At 38.1% G+C, this 17,145-nt stretch overlaps 1 protein-coding gene across 2 annotated transcripts in view; it reads left to right on the top strand.

The window, feature by feature from the left end:
• The window catches only part of PIP4K2A (phosphatidylinositol-5-phosphate 4-kinase type 2 alpha), a 100,002-nt gene that overhangs the window by 39,820 nt on the left and 43,037 nt on the right, over positions 1–17,145 (top strand). For both annotated transcript variants that reach the window (XM_026039411.1, XM_026039413.1), the window contains exons 2-3: positions 14,421–14,518; positions 15,611–15,707. In XM_026039411.1, coding sequence (XP_025895196.1) covers positions 14,421–14,518; positions 15,611–15,707 — 195 coding nt within the window. The remainder of the gene's footprint in view (positions 1–14,420; positions 14,519–15,610; positions 15,708–17,145) is intronic.

Below are 17,145 nucleotides of genomic sequence, written 5' to 3'. Positions count from 1 at the left end.
TGGAGCAGTGAACACAACTGTCCTCCGTCTGATTTCCCATAAATCCAAATGAAATGCACCTTGCAATTGTTCCTTCCTATGATTTTTTTTCAGCTGCTGTGAGCATGATGTATGTTTTAGTTTGTTACTGAGCTGTTGAGAAGCAARGATTGGATCTCCGGAGAGGGATAAGTCATCTCAGTTGTTTGCATGTGGTTTTTGCAGCCTTTGAATTGGGCTGACTAGAGCTTAGACCATGACTAACTGTTTGCATTGCAGGTGGTGTTCAGGAGGCCTTGTCTTGAAAGGAGTGGGGCACGTTTCCTGTATTGCAAAATATGGGTCTTGCTTCTAGATCTTTCAGTCAGACAAATACTGCTAGGTGTATTAGTACTCGGGTCACAGACAGTAATCACACTACAACAGGACCTGTTTTCAATCTATTTTCATCCATTTTCAATATTTTAACTGCTTAGTACTAGGCTGTTTTTAGTACTGACAAACAGATGTTATGTGATTTATTATTTATTGTTAATTTAGTTTTGCTTTTGAGGGTATCTGTTGGTATTTGAGGTCACTTGAACCAACCAGGGCTGTACAAATCATCTGCATCCTGTTGAGTTTACATGTGGTGGTGTAATAACCTTGCTTTTTGCCCCATTCTTCTTCTTCAGTATGACCTAGATAAACAACATATTCCTCATGCTGTGCTATGTGCCGCCCTCCAGAAAACTGGCTTTAGTTGAGCTGTCTTGCTTTCTGGGCTTATCTACTACCAGACAGCAGAAGAGGGAGGGAGACAAACAGAAGKTCTAAAGGCGAGAAGAAGTTACGTACATTGCTGGCAGACTTCCTGTGTTTGAGGCCTGCAAAGAAATCTTCAGCCTAAAGAAGAAAAGTACAGATGAGCACTGGAAGGATAATTTCATTCCTCAAAGTTCAGCAGAGCTTTTATTTTCACTGCTATTTGAAATCAAGTTTGGGGGTTGCCGTGTAAAGGGTTGGCTGATAGACTTGAACTTCAGATCATCATCAAATTCTTAAYTCTTAAGTGTTAGCTTAGCCCAAGGTGTACTTCAGAGCTTATTCATTATTCTTAGCTTTGAAATTTCAGACTGAAGGTTGAGTCTCTTTTGTATTTAGAGTGACTGGAATAAATGCGTTTTATTTTCTTTTATCAGAGTGTTTGAGATAGGATTTGCATTGGATAAATAATGTGAACTTGGTAGGTGTGTCTTTGTGATGAGATGAGTAAGTTTACCTGGGAAGATGTATAAATATTGGAAAGTAAGCCTGAAAATGAATGAAAAAATTGTGTCATTAGAAAATGAATCTGTTTGTGTGCTTTTTCCATTCTCCTGCTGCATGCTACGCTATGTGTTTGGATGGAATGATTTAAATTAAATTGGTTAATTAAAAATTATTCTGGCAACAAGCAATTCTTTTTTTTAAAGATAACTAATTTAATCCCTTTTTGCATTTGTAATGTAGGCGTTGCCTTTCTAAGTAGGCAGGTGCACTGTATACATCTCCCTGAAGGACACTGAGAATAGACTGGCAGGCAAGGGTATGGTTTTTAATTGAAAGGATCATTTTTTAATTCACTTTTGTCAAGCTCTGGTAAATTGAGAAACAATGCACTAGTCCAGTATTCTTTTCTCTATGTTAAATAAAACAACTTTAAATATCCTGAAAACACAAAGTGGAACAATAAATCAAAGCAAATTTTGTATTTAATGCAGTAATACTTTTAAACAAAGGAAGTGTTATCTGAAGACTATGATCAGTTCAACTCATGAAAATGCCTTAAAATTTCAAAACTAGATCTCATCTTCCGTAACTTTGTTTTTATCAGTGTTCTGGAAAATATAAATAATTCTTTTAGCTTTCTGACTCCCACTTGGTTTCTGAGCTCTGTCTGAGCTAGCTGCTCAACCCTGCGTCAAGAGAAAGCACCAAAATGTTCTTCTGCACCTTGAAAGAAGTAGGTTTTCCAAAGTCCATTTTGCTCTTTGGCAAACTCTAGTTTCAAGTACTAGTAAGTGTTGGCAGTAAAACCAAATGGCAAATTCGTGTGCAGTAGGTTCAGTCATTGGGTGCCATTATTTCTGACTTTATTTTACAGTGCCTTGAAGCTGAAATAATTTTTCATTTAAATTTCAACACATTTCTAATGAATCTTTATTCCCTTTCCARTAATCAAATCTGGCACCGCACACAGCTCCTTTTCACCCTGAGGTTTTTAGCTCCCAGCCTGAATGTTTTAAGCTAAYAAACTGCAGAGAGAAGCATTTCTTTTCTGCTGCCTTCCCTCTCATGTGACCTCGCAGCACAYGGGATTGGCAAACTGACCCAAATGAACAAAAACACTTTTTATTCGGCTCGATTACAGCCAGGTTGCTTTCTGGCTTTGGTTCCTCGCAGGACCACCCCCACACACAGCAGAGGAGGAGGGTGAAGGCTGGACAGCAACTGCTGCTGCTCGAGGGAGCTCCGCAAAGCCGAGGCCCAGGCCTCTGCGCTCCACCTCACCGAGCCCCTGTGCCTCTGGAGCCCTTTCTCCTAACCAGTCCGCACTAGATTCCCTGGAAAATACTCTAGTATTAGTTGCATTTTCAGTCACAAGTTGTATAGGATCATATATGCTCCCTTTAAAAAAGAAACAAAAATCTTTTGGAGGAGAAGGGCTGAGCTTACAGGTTTGAAGTAAAGACTTCCTGTCCATCGTAGCCCTTTGTGTTCCCTGATGGCAGAAGGGCAACAAGACAAGTTTGTTCCTTAACTTGCTCTAGGGACTTCCCTCTGGCTCTGCAGGCCTCACCTGCAGAGGTGATTCTGCAATAATTCCTATTGTTCGGAACAATAGGAATTAAGGGTGTCTTCTACAACAGCACCTCATGGTCTCCGTCTCCTTCAGAAAAAAAAAATRATGGCAATAGCTTTTACTGTGAGCTTCTCTCTGGATTTTTTTTTCCAGTTCTTTTAATTTGAACCAAAATTAAAGCTAAGTTTAATATTTCCTTTTTAATACATTTTTTTCCCCCCAATTTACTTCTCCCGAAAGCCTGCCGATGGAAAAAGGAGTGTGTGTGCCGGGAGGAATGCGGAGGGCAGAGGGGAGCGCATTCCGGCCACGGCGGTGATGCGAAGCAGCTGTGAGCAAGTCGGCCGGCCAACGTGCTGCGCAGGCTCCTAAAAATAACACCCGGGTGGATGCTACAGAGCTTCCAATCTCCAAAAATGCAGTGCGGTGCTTGCTGCGGCTCCCCCAGTCTGAAGTCCTAAATGGTCTTTGTTTTTTTAATTTGCRTTGAAGAATTTCCTGTTAAGGTTAGTTAAGGTTAGTGCTCATGGCTGAAAATGCGTGTTACTAGGTCAGGGCTCTTACGTGTCTTAAAAATTTATCTCTGTGTGTATGCATGTGGGTGGGAATATAGAACATATATATATATCTTTATGTGAAGTTTTTGCTTAACGGATAAATCTGTTAGATGTTTTTAATTCGGATTTTCAAGTATGGAAAKAATCTGAAAGGCAGATAAATTTCCTTTCTCCAACCATTCATCAGTAATACATAAAACGGTAGTGAGGAGAGCTTTTGTAGATTATTTCTGCTCTCCAGGTTTTCAGACTGTGATTTTGATGTCGAGGAGAGGAAATGAGTGGCAGCTGATCAGACAGTGGCATCACCCACGTTAGCATGGGGGAATCGTGGTTTTGACTAGTTTGGAAACAAAATTACGATGGATAATGTCATAAAAAAGAAACGTGGCCATCTACTGCCACTGTACTGTTAACTAAGTCATAGCTTCTCCAACTTGTAATACAAATTCTTTTACTGAAAGCATCCTTTTTCATCTCACTTCTATGTTCGCTTGTTAGTAGTATGTCATTTACTTTGTGTCTAATAAGTATATGTTGATATGATGTGTAGAAGGCACTAATTAACGTGGCCAGATTGTGGCTAATTTGCAGTGTGGAGAAGAGAGCCTGGGTTCTGCAAAGTGCCTGTCTCCTGCCCTTGGGACAGAAGTCCTGTTTTGYCACACCTGGATCTTCTTGCTTTCAGGGCTCCTCTAGTGCTGTGTTCTGCAACATCCCAGTCCAGGGAAACCTCCAGGATGATTCTTGTGGTTCCAGGAGCACTGGAACATTTAGGAATTTTTCTCATGGGGTACTTGAGGAAAAGCAGAAGGTTAGCCTTGTCAGCTCACAGCCACAAGTGAAGGCAAAATTCAGTAATATTTGAAACTTTGGGCAAAAAAAGATGTGCATATGGAATACTGTTAGAAGCATATTGTGAAATTTTATAATGAAAATTTCTTACCTTTACAGCAAAAGCAAGGTTTTGCTGCTGTCTTTTTTTGAGTTATGTTTTTGGTGATCTCTATTTGAACCCCTTCAGAGAGGCACCATTACACCACTGCATGTTCAGATTAACAGCATTAAAATCACTAGAGTTGCCTCTTATTTATGGACTATGACAAATATGAATAGCAGGAGGATTTATGGTCCCTTGTCTGCTGAAAATGTCCATGTAGATTCACTAAGCTCACTAAATCTTCTAGGAACAGAAGTCTGACCTGTAAACTTAGTGAAAAGGTTGTGCGGTAATATTATGTGACTTTAAAAAAAAAAAGATATAAATAAAGTTTTATATCAAGGGATAAAAAGATGTTTACTTTGAGCTGTGTAATTATGCTAGCTTTCAGTTTACTTAGACATTGAGTGTGATGAGGCCTCAGCATCAGTGAGACCTCCAAGCTGCTCCTCTGCTCCTTTTCCCCCCAAACTCCCCCCAMATCATTTGACTACTACTTAAGGACTCTGAAAACAGTCTTTTGTTCTACCAGGTCAGAGAGGCTTTCTCCAGTTATGAAATGCCATACAGTGGTTTAAAAACTTGGCCTGCAGCAAAACGAATATTGCAGTTATTATACCGAGGCACTTAATATCCAATAAGCAGTGATAATAAATGCATGAAATATTGTACATAAAATTACTGCCAAAACAAATGCTTGGCTTATTTTTCTTCAAGTTAATGGAAATTGGAATTCTGAGTGGAAAAAGGGTATCGAGGGCAGAAGCAAAAGCCAGTTCATTGTGTTCAAGCAAGCACAACAGGACAACGCTCCTTCGCACGTTCTAACAGCTGCACATAAGATCACGGCTTCTGTAGCTTCTTGATATGTCTTTTGGGAGGAGAGCAGAGTGCACGTTTAAAATCTGTGTTTGAGAGACTAAATAAGCTCTTCAACCCTGACAGTCACAGAAGAGATGGACTAGAAAGTGCTAAAACGGCTCTTAATCAACCTCAGAGCCTGCTCTGAAGTTGCTACCTGACTCAAGGCCCTTTTGGTTTCTTTGGGCTTTCCCATTCCCAGAGACCAGTAGGGCTGCCTGCTGCTGAGCTAGGAACRGGATCTCTCGGCTGGACACAAATTTTAGAAAGGCAGCTCATACAGTGGCTTCATTKAGTAAAAACGGTTCTCACTGGCAGCATCCTTTGGGAAGAACAGTGATCCTCGCCAGGTGGCTACAGTCTACCTCAACCATAGACCAGGCATTACAGGGAATTTCAAAGGAGAAAAAAATAGATGGTTGGTAAATACAGAGGAATTCAGTATGACAAATGATATAAAGATGCATCAGGAAGCTAAACTACGKGATTTCTCTGAAGAGAGAAAATGYAAAACTCATCCATTTGGGCTCCCAGTACAATTTTTTTTATAGAGTTGCACAGAGAATTGTTCCTTTCACTGGATGATGTAGTTTGAGAGCTAACAAAAAGTTGGAAAAGCAGTATTGCTTCTTGCTTTGGAAAATTTGCCTTGTACCAACAATCAGAAAKGATCAGAGGGGATTATGTTTTAATGCTATTTTTTTTCACAAGTCACAATTCTGAGTAATAACATATTTGTGAGGGTGGAATCTGTGACAGCATGTTATACTGCCTGGAGATCTGTGTTCACAAAGATTATTCGCAAGTCAGTCTTTCTTTCCCTGAAAAAATATTAGCTCCATTGCTGTTGGACTATGACRCTGTAAAAATAGCCCCCATGTTAGGGTTTTTTACATCCCTTGTTGTTTCTTCACAGATAAAGGGCAGCTAGATTATTACTTTGTGGTATTGATTCTGCAGCCATCCTGATTTGCAGGATGCTCTTAAAATCTTCCTCTTTCTTAAGCAGCTGAGTTGCAGGTATTATCTATGAAATGGTTTCATAGTTTCTTTTCCCATTATAGTTTGGCTTTTTTTGTTGTTGAATATATATTTTTTTCAATTGAACTTCACCTTAACAATTACAGCTTTCAGGTAAGAGTAAAGCATCCAGGCATCTGTTCAACTGTTTACTGGAATTTTGTGYTTGCATGAATTCCTTTTCCCACTGAGAAAAGTTATACTTGACAAAGATGTTCTTAAAAGCTGTTAGGAAAGATAGCATTATTTAATAGACTCCTTTAACCCTGTTTTTGTTGCTGTTTAGTGGGGTTTTTTTCACTTTCCAAATATGAGTAATATGATTCATGGAATATAATACTTCAGGTCCTTTGGTTTAATTTTACTTCATTTTCTTCCTTTTTGTTGAACTCTTCTACCAGAATRCATAACAGATCGTTTAGGAAATCAGCAGAGCATTAGTGTGTTTTGAGAGTTAAGGGTATTATTTTGTATATAAAATCCACCTTTTATTAAATGTGCTTGCTCCCGTGCTTAAGTGTGCCTCTGCAATGTGACACATTCTAAACCAACCTTTTCCTGTATCATAGATAAATACTCAGTGCTTTTTCATATTTCCATATTTTTAGATATTTTCTTAAAGCTTTTAGGACTGATAAAAGAACAAAATTCTTATCTGTCAAGAACTAAACTTCAGTTTACTTGGCTTTGTATGCAAATTACTTAGCTGTATGGCTATCAGTCCTTCTGACAAGGGTATATATTTTGAGCAATATATTTTCAAACAGTATCTGAAGATGCCCACTGCTATGAAAGAATGCAGTACAGTGCATTAACTTTTCAGCACATAAATTAAGTTTAAGAAAAGATGAGTTCCATTATATCTGCTCAAACAGTAAATATCTCCTCCAACAGTAAAACCTTCTTTTGTCAATTTTGTGGCATATTCACTAGCTAATAGGTTGCAAATTTCTAAGTAGCCTGAGCTGGGTGCTCTGTCTTGTTTTCTTTTTAAGCAGTATATTAGAACATGATGATGAGCTCATTCGTGTCGTGGGCATCACTGCTCGTCGGGGTCTGAAAGACTTTGACTGCTTTACGGTTCCCTTTTGGCTTGAGAAAGCATTTTTATTTTAGTGTGCTGCTTGCTGCTCACACTGCTTTACTTGTCAAAAATCTCCTCTGTAAATAAATCATCTTTCTTATATTCTRTTTTCCAATTCATTAATATAAACTAGTGTATTTATTCACACTTCCACTTTTCTCCTAGCTTTATGGGATTACAAGGGATTATCATGACAGCCATTGTATCTGAGCTGATTAATTTATATTTGGGCTCTGATTACTTGGCACATCTTAAGGTGTTAATTTTTGCACTCATTGAAAGGTGCAAGCAGATTCACACAAAGTTTAACCAAATCTGTAGAAATGTGACTTTACACTTGCCTGACAGTGTACAGCAGATGTTCTGGATTTTCTAGGCTGTGAAAGTGTACAAGAGACTTAAAAGAGTTTAAAATCTTGCATCAAAACATTTATAAAGGGAATGTGGCTTTGAAGCGTTCGTTGTAGGTGTTCTTTAAACACTGTCACTTCAAACCATCTGAGCCTGAGTGATAATCAAGTTATAAAATCCATTGCTTGGATTTGGGGCCTTGATACTCTAAATTTGAAGATAAACACCAAGAAATTAATGCTTTGCTAAACTTCTTTATCTTGGGATTTTCTCTAGCATGTCACAATATCCTGTTTGGGACTTGCTTGAGTGTGTCACAGTATCCTGTTTGCGAATGGATGGACGCACTACAGGCCCTCCCTCACCAAGCATATTTCATTTTACTGCTGAAAACTGTAACTAAAGTCTCATGAAGACTTCTTTTTTTAACTGTGAAAATAATAAGCCTTTGGGGTTGTTTTATTTTGTTTTTCATTTTTTTTTATTAAAAATTAGATCATAAGACTTCAGAAAAGCCTTGCTTTTTTTTTCTGCAAAAGTTTATGATTTTTAACTGATGTGTTTATTTCTCAGAATTTCTAAAGCCATAAAATATATTTGATAATTTTCCAAAGCATTTGACATTTTCTGTGGTTAGCACATTGGGAAAAGTGTGCCTTTGCCCATTAATGTGATCTGAAAAATATTGGGCTCAATTTGGCTTATATTTTGAGCAGTAGATTATTCAATTTCATTGGACGCTGGCAATCTAGTGTTAGATAGCAGCTGAACTAGAAARCATCAGTGATTTTCTGGGGGATGTTCTTCAGACTTGGGAAACCTTAAAGTGCATTTTCCTGGCAGTTAGGTGGCCTTTTATACTGACTTGTTTTTTCTTTATCTCTGTATACCTTAAATGAAAGTGATGCTAAAGATTCAGAGAATATTAAATACCCTACAATTTGTGCTATGTTTTCTTTGTAGTCAGATAATTGCTTTGAGCTCAACATTTGTTTCTGAATAACTAACTAAGGAACCGTGTATATAGCAGAAGTCTCCTACGATGTTTAAAGTCCTAGCACCTTTAAAAGATAATAACAAATTATGTAGATATTTTTTACCTTGTCCTTTTAGGAAACAAAAAGGAGATGAATTTTTGTATGAGTGAAGCTACAAATACCTCATTTAAGACAAATTAAAAAKTATGTTGCTGAATTGATTTATTTCTCTACATCATAACTTAGCTTAACCTTTTATTTCTCTTGCAAGAACAGTGTTGAGTGTAATTTAAACTGTCAAATGACATTTATCAAACGATAGCTCTGCCCTCTAACAGACAAATGCCTTCCACTAAAGTTGATTAGCTGCTGACCCCTTCCACCCTTCTCAGATCCTTCAAGGTAGATTTCAGAGCTGTAGAATAACCGCTTTGCTCTCCAGCATGCGCGTCAGCACAAAGCGTTCCCTGTCCGGGCCACGACGGTGCCGCCTGCTCCGCGTGTGGCTGCCGGGGCCTGCCCGGCGCTGCCTGGCGCCGCGGCACCCTGGTGCTTTAACCCGCCCGGCAGAGGAGRGACAGCATCAAAAACAACCTTTTACACGATAATTGAATAAATAACATCAATAAACTTTGTTTTCCATGTGGTTATGCTGTAGCGAACAGGAAAAACCTCTGTTTCATAAAGCCTGCATGGTTTTCAGTTATGAAGGAGGCGCTGGAAGAGTGAAGCAGAATAGTCTCCTAGATGTGGAGTGTTATATATATATATATATATATATATATATATATATATATATATATATATATATATGCCCCCTTTTCCTCTTTCTGTTCACATTCTTCAGTCTTGTAGCCTTGCTTTGTAACAGCAATCCACTAGAAGAAGCCAACAGTCTTGCTTTTATAAGCATTAACTTACAAGCAAATGAATCAGCTGTGCCTCTGAAGCAGCACATGTCTGGATTGATGCAGCAAAACAGTGACTCTCCCTCTTCATGGAAAATACTGCCTAAAATCCCTGTCAGAGGTCTGCACAAGTTCCTATGCTGAAGAAGAAAGAAAATGATGAACACAGAACTCTCGCAGCAATTTGCTGTTGGTGTTAAAAGTGCTTTTCTTTTCTTGGCCTCAATAGCTTTTTTCTTCCCAACTCTTTCCCGCCCCCACTTCTTCCCAGCYCTGTTTTAAAAATAAGTAATTTGTTGAAAAATGCATCTGACTTTCAGGCTAACAAAACAATTGTTTGTTGGTCTTAGTAGAACAGGCTGCTGAGAAACGGCTTTTCATTCAGCATCAGAGTTAAGAGAGAAATGGTCCTGAGAAGCAAGTAGAACTTCCTCAAGCTTAGCCACAGAAGGAATATATGTTCCTTCATCAGAAGGAATATATGTTTCAAATACATATATTTGAAACTGCTGAGAGCCATAACTGTGATTTAAGATATTTTATCAAGCTACTGAGCATGAAAACACCTAATCCCTCCATGACTTCAATGTGGGTCCGCTTGACTGATATTTTAAATTAAAGGCTAAAGGTATCGATGCTGTATATTAAAGTTGAGATATTAAATACAAGATACCACAGAAATGAAGACTTTAAATAGAGATTTTTGGGAGCATCCATCAGGTATTGACAAGTAATCTATATGGGACTTGTGAGATGCTTGGGATGAAAGTTTAGGCACCAGAGTACCTGTCATGTTCCGTGTTTTTGCTTTATCAGTATTTTTATCAAAAAAAAGCCAGTGTTTTACATCAAATTTTTGCTGCAGCCTCATACTAATAGGGTCAGGCTGCATCTGTGGAGAACAGGATCGTTGTTCTGTCTCCTCCAGCCATATACGTGCCTCCAAACGTGCGATATATGCTGTAAATTGCCTTTATTATGTGCTGCTTAAAAATCTCATTGTCTGCTTTGCATACAAGCAATTTATTGCTGCTTATGTTCTGACAGAATGAAAACTAATGTTTAATTATGCATTGCCCTAGTAATGTGGTGTTTAGGTTGAATGTATTTGAATTAAATAAGGGCCATTAATAATGCCTAACAATTTATGATATATTCATTGCTTGATTTCAAATGATAKAAATTAGAGAAGCTTATTTGAAATGTCACCAATATAAGATGGCTTTGTGGGAACACCTCTCCGTGTGCTAATTTCAGAATCATTACCAGCTGAGTCTTACTATTTATTCAATGTCCAGTAGGCTTTTATTATTCCCTTACTTGCAGTTTAATTACAACCTCTGTTTTCCTGACAGTGTGAATTCAATCCCAAACCTRCAGGAGCAAAATGAGTTGCAATCAGTAGGTTTTTGCCTGAAAGCGCCGCGTCCTGTCCCGGCGCGCCCCCCGCACCAGCCAGCAGCTCCGGGCACACAGGGTTCTTTGCACTGCGTGTTTAAAGGAGCAATGTCCATCTAGAGCTTTCAAAATTGTCTTTCCTAAAAGTTTGCAAGCCGTGGGRAATGTTTCTGTCACACATAGACACCTAGTTCTGTACAGATAGTTGAGCAGATTCATGGGAGGTTTCTCGTTTTCTTATTATTATCTCCTGTATAAGTATTTACAAATGTTRTTACTAGACATGAGGTATTTATACACATCACTACTATGCAACTCAAATCATAGTCATTCGTTTTTCAAAATATCCCTTTTCCAAGGCTATTATTATAGAGGATTTAAATTCCTCAAAGATCCAGTAAGCAATGTCTGTTACAAATTAATGAGAACTGCAGCAAAATACTGCATTGTCAAAAATCACTATTTCATCACAGTGCTGTTAAAGGATTGAAAGAACTGTTTCTATTTCAGTGTGAGGCATATGCGTTTATTGTAGAGATGCTATAAGARCGATTTCTCTTAGAAGTAATTATAATTAAGTGAATGTTTGGTTCTGAATTCCCATCAATTGGTCAGCCTTCTGCCTAGTGAGCCCTTTCGGCTTCATTTATGTGTCTTGATTAGCTTTGTGGAAAATTGTTTCTTGCTTTTAATTTTGTTACAGCCGGCAGAAGTCCTTAGAGGAAAATTGATATTTCTGATTTCTCCTGGTGTTACTACAGCCTTTGTAACACAATGTTGTTGTAATTGGGAATTTCATTCCCCTCACATCGCATTTCATTTGCTCTTGTTACGGGAGCTAGTGATGTTTGGTAACTGAAAAGATGCACAAAATACTTGGTACTGGTACCATATGCAGTTTATTTAACATTTTGTGATATATGACCTTAGGACACAGAGAAGAAAAAAGTTAATCTCAAAAGGCTAAGGCTGCTTTCTCTGCATTTTAACATGACGATTTATTTCCATAGTGATGCCAAGGTGAGGAGCTGATCCCTTTGTGCAGTCCCAGGTTCTGCCAAGATGTGAGAACACGGTTGTTCCTCCCTGTGTCGTGTAGGCCGGCAGGCCCGGCCTGCTCGAATCTCTCAAAAAAAGGGTTTCTTGCACAAAGAACCAGACCTGCTTCTTGAGAGGTTTACATGAATCGATGGCCTGCGCTGTGGGAGGTGCCATTACTCACCTGGGAYGCGCTACCAAAGGTCACTTGGACTATATGTCTGTCATCGGTGGCGGCGAGGCAGGGGGTTTGCTTTTGTTTTCCCTAGGTAGGGAGAAATTGCCTTAAAACAGAGAATTTACTTAGATGTACTTCAGAGTTGGATGAATTTCCTAAAAAAGAAAAGTTAATTTACACAGAAAATCCTGTTAGAGTGTATTATTTTGCCTGGTGATGGGGTGTGCGTGGTGGTGGTGGTGGTGGTGGTGGTGGTGGCTTCATACTTTCCGTACTTCTTCAAGCATGGAATTTGCTGTACTATCTGATAATTTAAAAGAGTAGGTAATTCTGTGCAAGCCATCTAAAGCTTCATATTGGTGTTTCCTCGTGTAATATATCTGCTTGTCTCTAGTGTTTTGTACAACAGCTAGGCTGGTTGGGCAGACCCATGGAGCGGCCTGTGATCGCAGGGTGAGATTGATGTACAGTGATACCGGCTGTAGTTACGAGCTTGTATGTTAGATCTAGTGATGTTCGATCAATGTTTTGTTATTTTATGTCATAGKTAATGAGGTGTCAGGGTGATTTATTAGGCTTGTACAGCTGTGTTTGCACAAATTTCCTGAAGCTCCTTCTTTCTCTCCCCTCGCAAGGAGGAAGGAGCCCTCTCCCTAGAACATCAAGGAGAAGAGCACGTGGTTCAGCCAGTCTCGGCGATCTTCATATTTCATTTCTAGCCTCTGTTAAATAACTGCAGAGCTTTTAAGGGCTTTCCAAAGAAGTATTTTGTAAAGTACATTCAACAGATTTTTATCTCTCTTRCTGTGGGCTGCAAGGGATATGAGTAACAGAAATGAGACATGGCTAGAGGAGCTTTGCTGAGACTTAAAAATACTGGAAAGTATCGGGGCTGTCTGACATATCCCTTGTGTTGGTTTCTTTGTTTAAAAGTGAAAAAATTCATCGTTTTTTTTTTTTTTTTTTTTTTTTTTTGTCTTCAGTTCTGCCCAAGATCATTCAGTAAAAGCTCTTATTTTCCATTAGCAAGAGCACATTCCCTCTCTCATTTATAACCTGTAGCTCTTTCAGTGATGCCTTCTCAGAAAGCTTCTCTTAAGCCATGTAGTATTTACAGGGAACTAACGAGTTCCTCTCTGGAAAGCGATGCTGCATAAGAACAGCTCCAGCACGGAGCAGCCAGGGTCACCTCTGTTTAGGTTTAACCACCTCTGCTGTGCATTTGCATCCACATAGCTGGAGTTCGCATTTGGCTAAAGCAAAATGTGCTCTGCAGCAGCAGGAAGGTTTGATCATGTAAATCAAAACAAATTACCAAGGTCTGAAGCACTGCAAGAGCGTAGGTAAAATATATTCAATGAGTATTTACTTGTTGTAATGGATGTTTTGTTAGTCGTCTGAAGGAACTGTTGCAAGCTGTCAGTGCTGGGTCTTATGTTCAGCATGTAGTAGTTAAAATTTACAAAATTTAGTTAAAATTTACGAAAATAGTTGTAGATACACAAAATAATAAAAACGTGCCTGCAAACTAAGTAACTGTGAACTCGTCTACATTTTCTCGTAAGCACATGGCAATAAGTGGATGCTTCTGAAAATAAGTGGGTGCTTTACTGTGTTTGTAAAATCCTAATCTTGGGAAGACTTGACAATGCTTCTTTCAAAGCTGCAAAGAATAAATGACATGCCTAAGTCTAAGAAATGAAGGAAATACTTAGACTTTATTTCTCCACCCATTTTTAAAGGAAAAATTAACCAATTAAAGTGAATATTCAAAAAAAGGCCTTAATGCCTATGAAAATGCCACCTTATGAAAACTCAACTGTTCTCTACTCTTACATAAGAAACAAATCTCTGCTTATTAATTTCACAATGTGTGCATTCAATGTCGGTAAAATTTCATTTTAAGACTGGTTTGTAAACTGTGAAGGTTAACAGTCTCTGGAAATGCAGAATTTGAATTATCTAGAGAAAAGGCAGCTCAATTAAACAGGAAGAGTGTTTTAAGACTCTTTTGCTGACATCATCATCATTGACCTTTCACAAATAGTATTTTCCAGGAGTGCTTTGAAACACTTCTTCCCTGAAACTGGTATAAATATGTTGTGCCATTTCTTCTCTTCCATGCTGCTGATCTTTGAATGCATTTGATTTGGAAAGAGCAATCTGCTTTTCTGTTCTTCCTCTTAAGCTTAATTCCAGAACACGCTAAAAGGAAACAGTAGACCAAGTAACTTCTTCACAATTAAATCACATGCCGCATCTTTGCAAAGACATCAGCAACTAAAACGTACTCTGTTTTCTCTAGATCAATGAACTGAGCCATGTTCAAATCCCTGTTATGTTGATGCCAGATGATTTCAAAGCATACTCAAAGATAAAGGTGGACAATCACCTTTTCAACAAGTAAGTACAAGTAACAATTCTTTGTAGAAGTTGGTAGTGGATGTTGTTTTTCAATTGATGGGACTGAAATTTTGATGATTAGTTTAATCCTGTGTTAAACATAACCATCTGTGCTGTTCTAAAAAGCAACAGGAGGGGCTGCTGGGTAGTATTCTTTTCCATATGTTATATTATTACCTTATGTATATATTTTATGTTAAAAAATGATTCACTCTSTGATTATTGGTAGCTGATATACATACTAATTTTGGTATTTTTTAAAATACAAAATTGCATGCAAATATTGTTAATATTTTAAATGAAATATTTGAGTAAGGATGAAAATTTAAATTATATATCAAAGCTGAATATTTTGCATCTTCTTATAATTAGTAGTAGGAAGTCATATTATTCATAGATGAGCTCAAAAAGTATTACGATGATTTAATGTAATATCCACATCTCTTAAAAATAAAGGTACACCACAAACAGAACATGCAGACATACAAAACTGTTAATGTTGTTTTGTGTATAGATTAAATTCAGGTRAAGAAAATACTTGTAAAAAGGAAGAAATCCATCGTGTCTTATAAAAGTCCAATATGGCAAAGCTCAAAATTACTTTTTTTCAAGTTTAATGTCTGAAATTAACAATAGGATATGAAAACCAGTCTGATACAAAATTAACCCAATTTTCTTGAAGTTTTGATGATGTCATTACTTTCTGATGTCACACATGATGTAATTCTTCTATAATCCAATCAATTTCTTCACCTTTGGGAGATTCTTAGGGCAAAGAGTAGATATCTTCTGATTTTGAGTCCAGGTGCAAAAGCAATCAAAATGCAATCTGTATTTATTTCATCCAGTTCTAATATAGCTTGTTAGAGAGAAATAAGTATATGTGCTTTAAAAATTATGAAACTTGATAAAGAGAAAAAAAAAAAAAACATGTTGAGCCCAAATCTGATTTTTTTTTTGAAGGCATTAGAAGAGAAATTGTAAATCTCCTTATTCTCTGCTTTGTATGAACAGAATTGGGACAGAATACTCCAGAATTACTTAATTGCATATGCAAGTGAAGGAAGTTGATTTGGTGTTATATTCTTTCAGAGAAAACATGCCAAGTCATTTCAAATTTAAGGAATATTGTCCAATGGTTTTCCGTAATCTAAGAGAGAGGTTTGGAATTGATGATCAAGACTTTCAGGTAAGTTTGCTTTCGAAATACCTAAACCAGTGATATAACTAGTTTTTAAAGGTTAACAATGTTGTAGTTGTGAATGAGCAAGGCAACATGCTGAAACAAAGGGCTTTTATTTATGTATTAGTCGGAAAACTAGTTGAGAAAGTTGAGAAAGAAGAGGTACTCTCTAAGTCTTACCCCAGCAGCAGCCAGAACAGTCTGTCCAGGCTGTCTTTTATTTCTTACCTTTTTACTACCCTTAGTAAGGTCCTCCTCATTCCCATTGGAGCACCCTCAAGCCGTGCTATTAAAGCTCCAGGGTGGTGCCTCTTGAAAGAGAAGGAAAAGTGTCTGGACAATACTGACAAGAGATGCTGTGTTCAACCAAATCTCTTAATTAACATTTACTCTAGTGATGTGCCTATGTGAGATGTAGTTTCGGAAAAGGCCGCGGCCTTCTGGTTTCTTCCTACTTTTTTCATTTAGGAGAGAAGTGTGATGCACAGCCAGCCAGCTTCATACTGCTGCATTACACCTCCTTTTCCCTCTGTTACAGGGATGTGGGAACAAAGAAGTTGCATAGGGGACACACATACAGCAAAACAGGCAGTTGCTCTTGAGTTGGCAGTATTGTCTCCTGCAAGCAGAAAAGAAAATTCTTGAACTCTGCTTCAGTCTTATTTGCTYATGCTCACTGCCATTTCTTTGTCATTATTTATTCTTAATATACCTCATTTCAGTTGTAGCAATAATTCCGTCTGCAGCTGCACTGCTGGGCATCTCATCCTGTCCCATCTAACACTCACTGTAAGCCCAGTGCCTGCATCAGCCGTGTTCTTTTGCTCCTCCAGGCTATTTTGATGCAAGTGGAAGTTGCACCCTGTGATTAAGAATTATCAGAAGATATTTAATATACGATTTCAAGTAACTACAGAGATTATRGAGAATGCATTTGTCATAATATTCACAGTTGTATTACTAAGAATGGACTGAATACTGCAACCTAAGCCTAAATTTCTTTCTTCCACCTCTCCTCTTCATCAGCTTTTCCSCTTTCAGTGTCAAGCAGTGTGTTACAAATGCACAGACTGGTGGGAATGGTGCTTGCAGGASTGCAGGTGACGATTAGCTTGCAAAGTCTCAATATATGAGCACTGTAGCTTTGGTTAGAGTTTCTGCCAGCAGGTGGGGAAGTTTTTTCATTTGCTCTTACTTCTTTCCTTTGGTGGAGCTGTTGTGATCGTATTGCATAATTCTTCACTTTACTGCAGAAATGTTTAAGACTCAGCAGTTTTTACAGTCAAGCCACTAACAGTTCTAACAGTTGGGCTCACGATATCCAATTGCATTCCTGGGTTCAATTTTTCTAATGGATCAAAGAGGAACTTTTTTGTTTGGGAAGACATTTGACTCCTTATTTGACTCCTTTTCATTGACAAAGGAGAAGGATCAGTGAGTCAAA

The sequence above is a fragment of the Nothoprocta perdicaria genome, unplaced genomic scaffold, assembly GCF_003342845.1.
Source record: "Nothoprocta perdicaria isolate Ctin4 unplaced genomic scaffold, notPer1 scaffold_23, whole genome shotgun sequence".
NCBI classification, from domain to species: Eukaryota; Metazoa; Chordata; class Aves; order Tinamiformes; family Tinamidae; genus Nothoprocta; species Nothoprocta perdicaria.
Note: the sequence above shows the minus strand (reverse complement) of the source record. Positions and strands in the feature narration are given on the sequence as shown.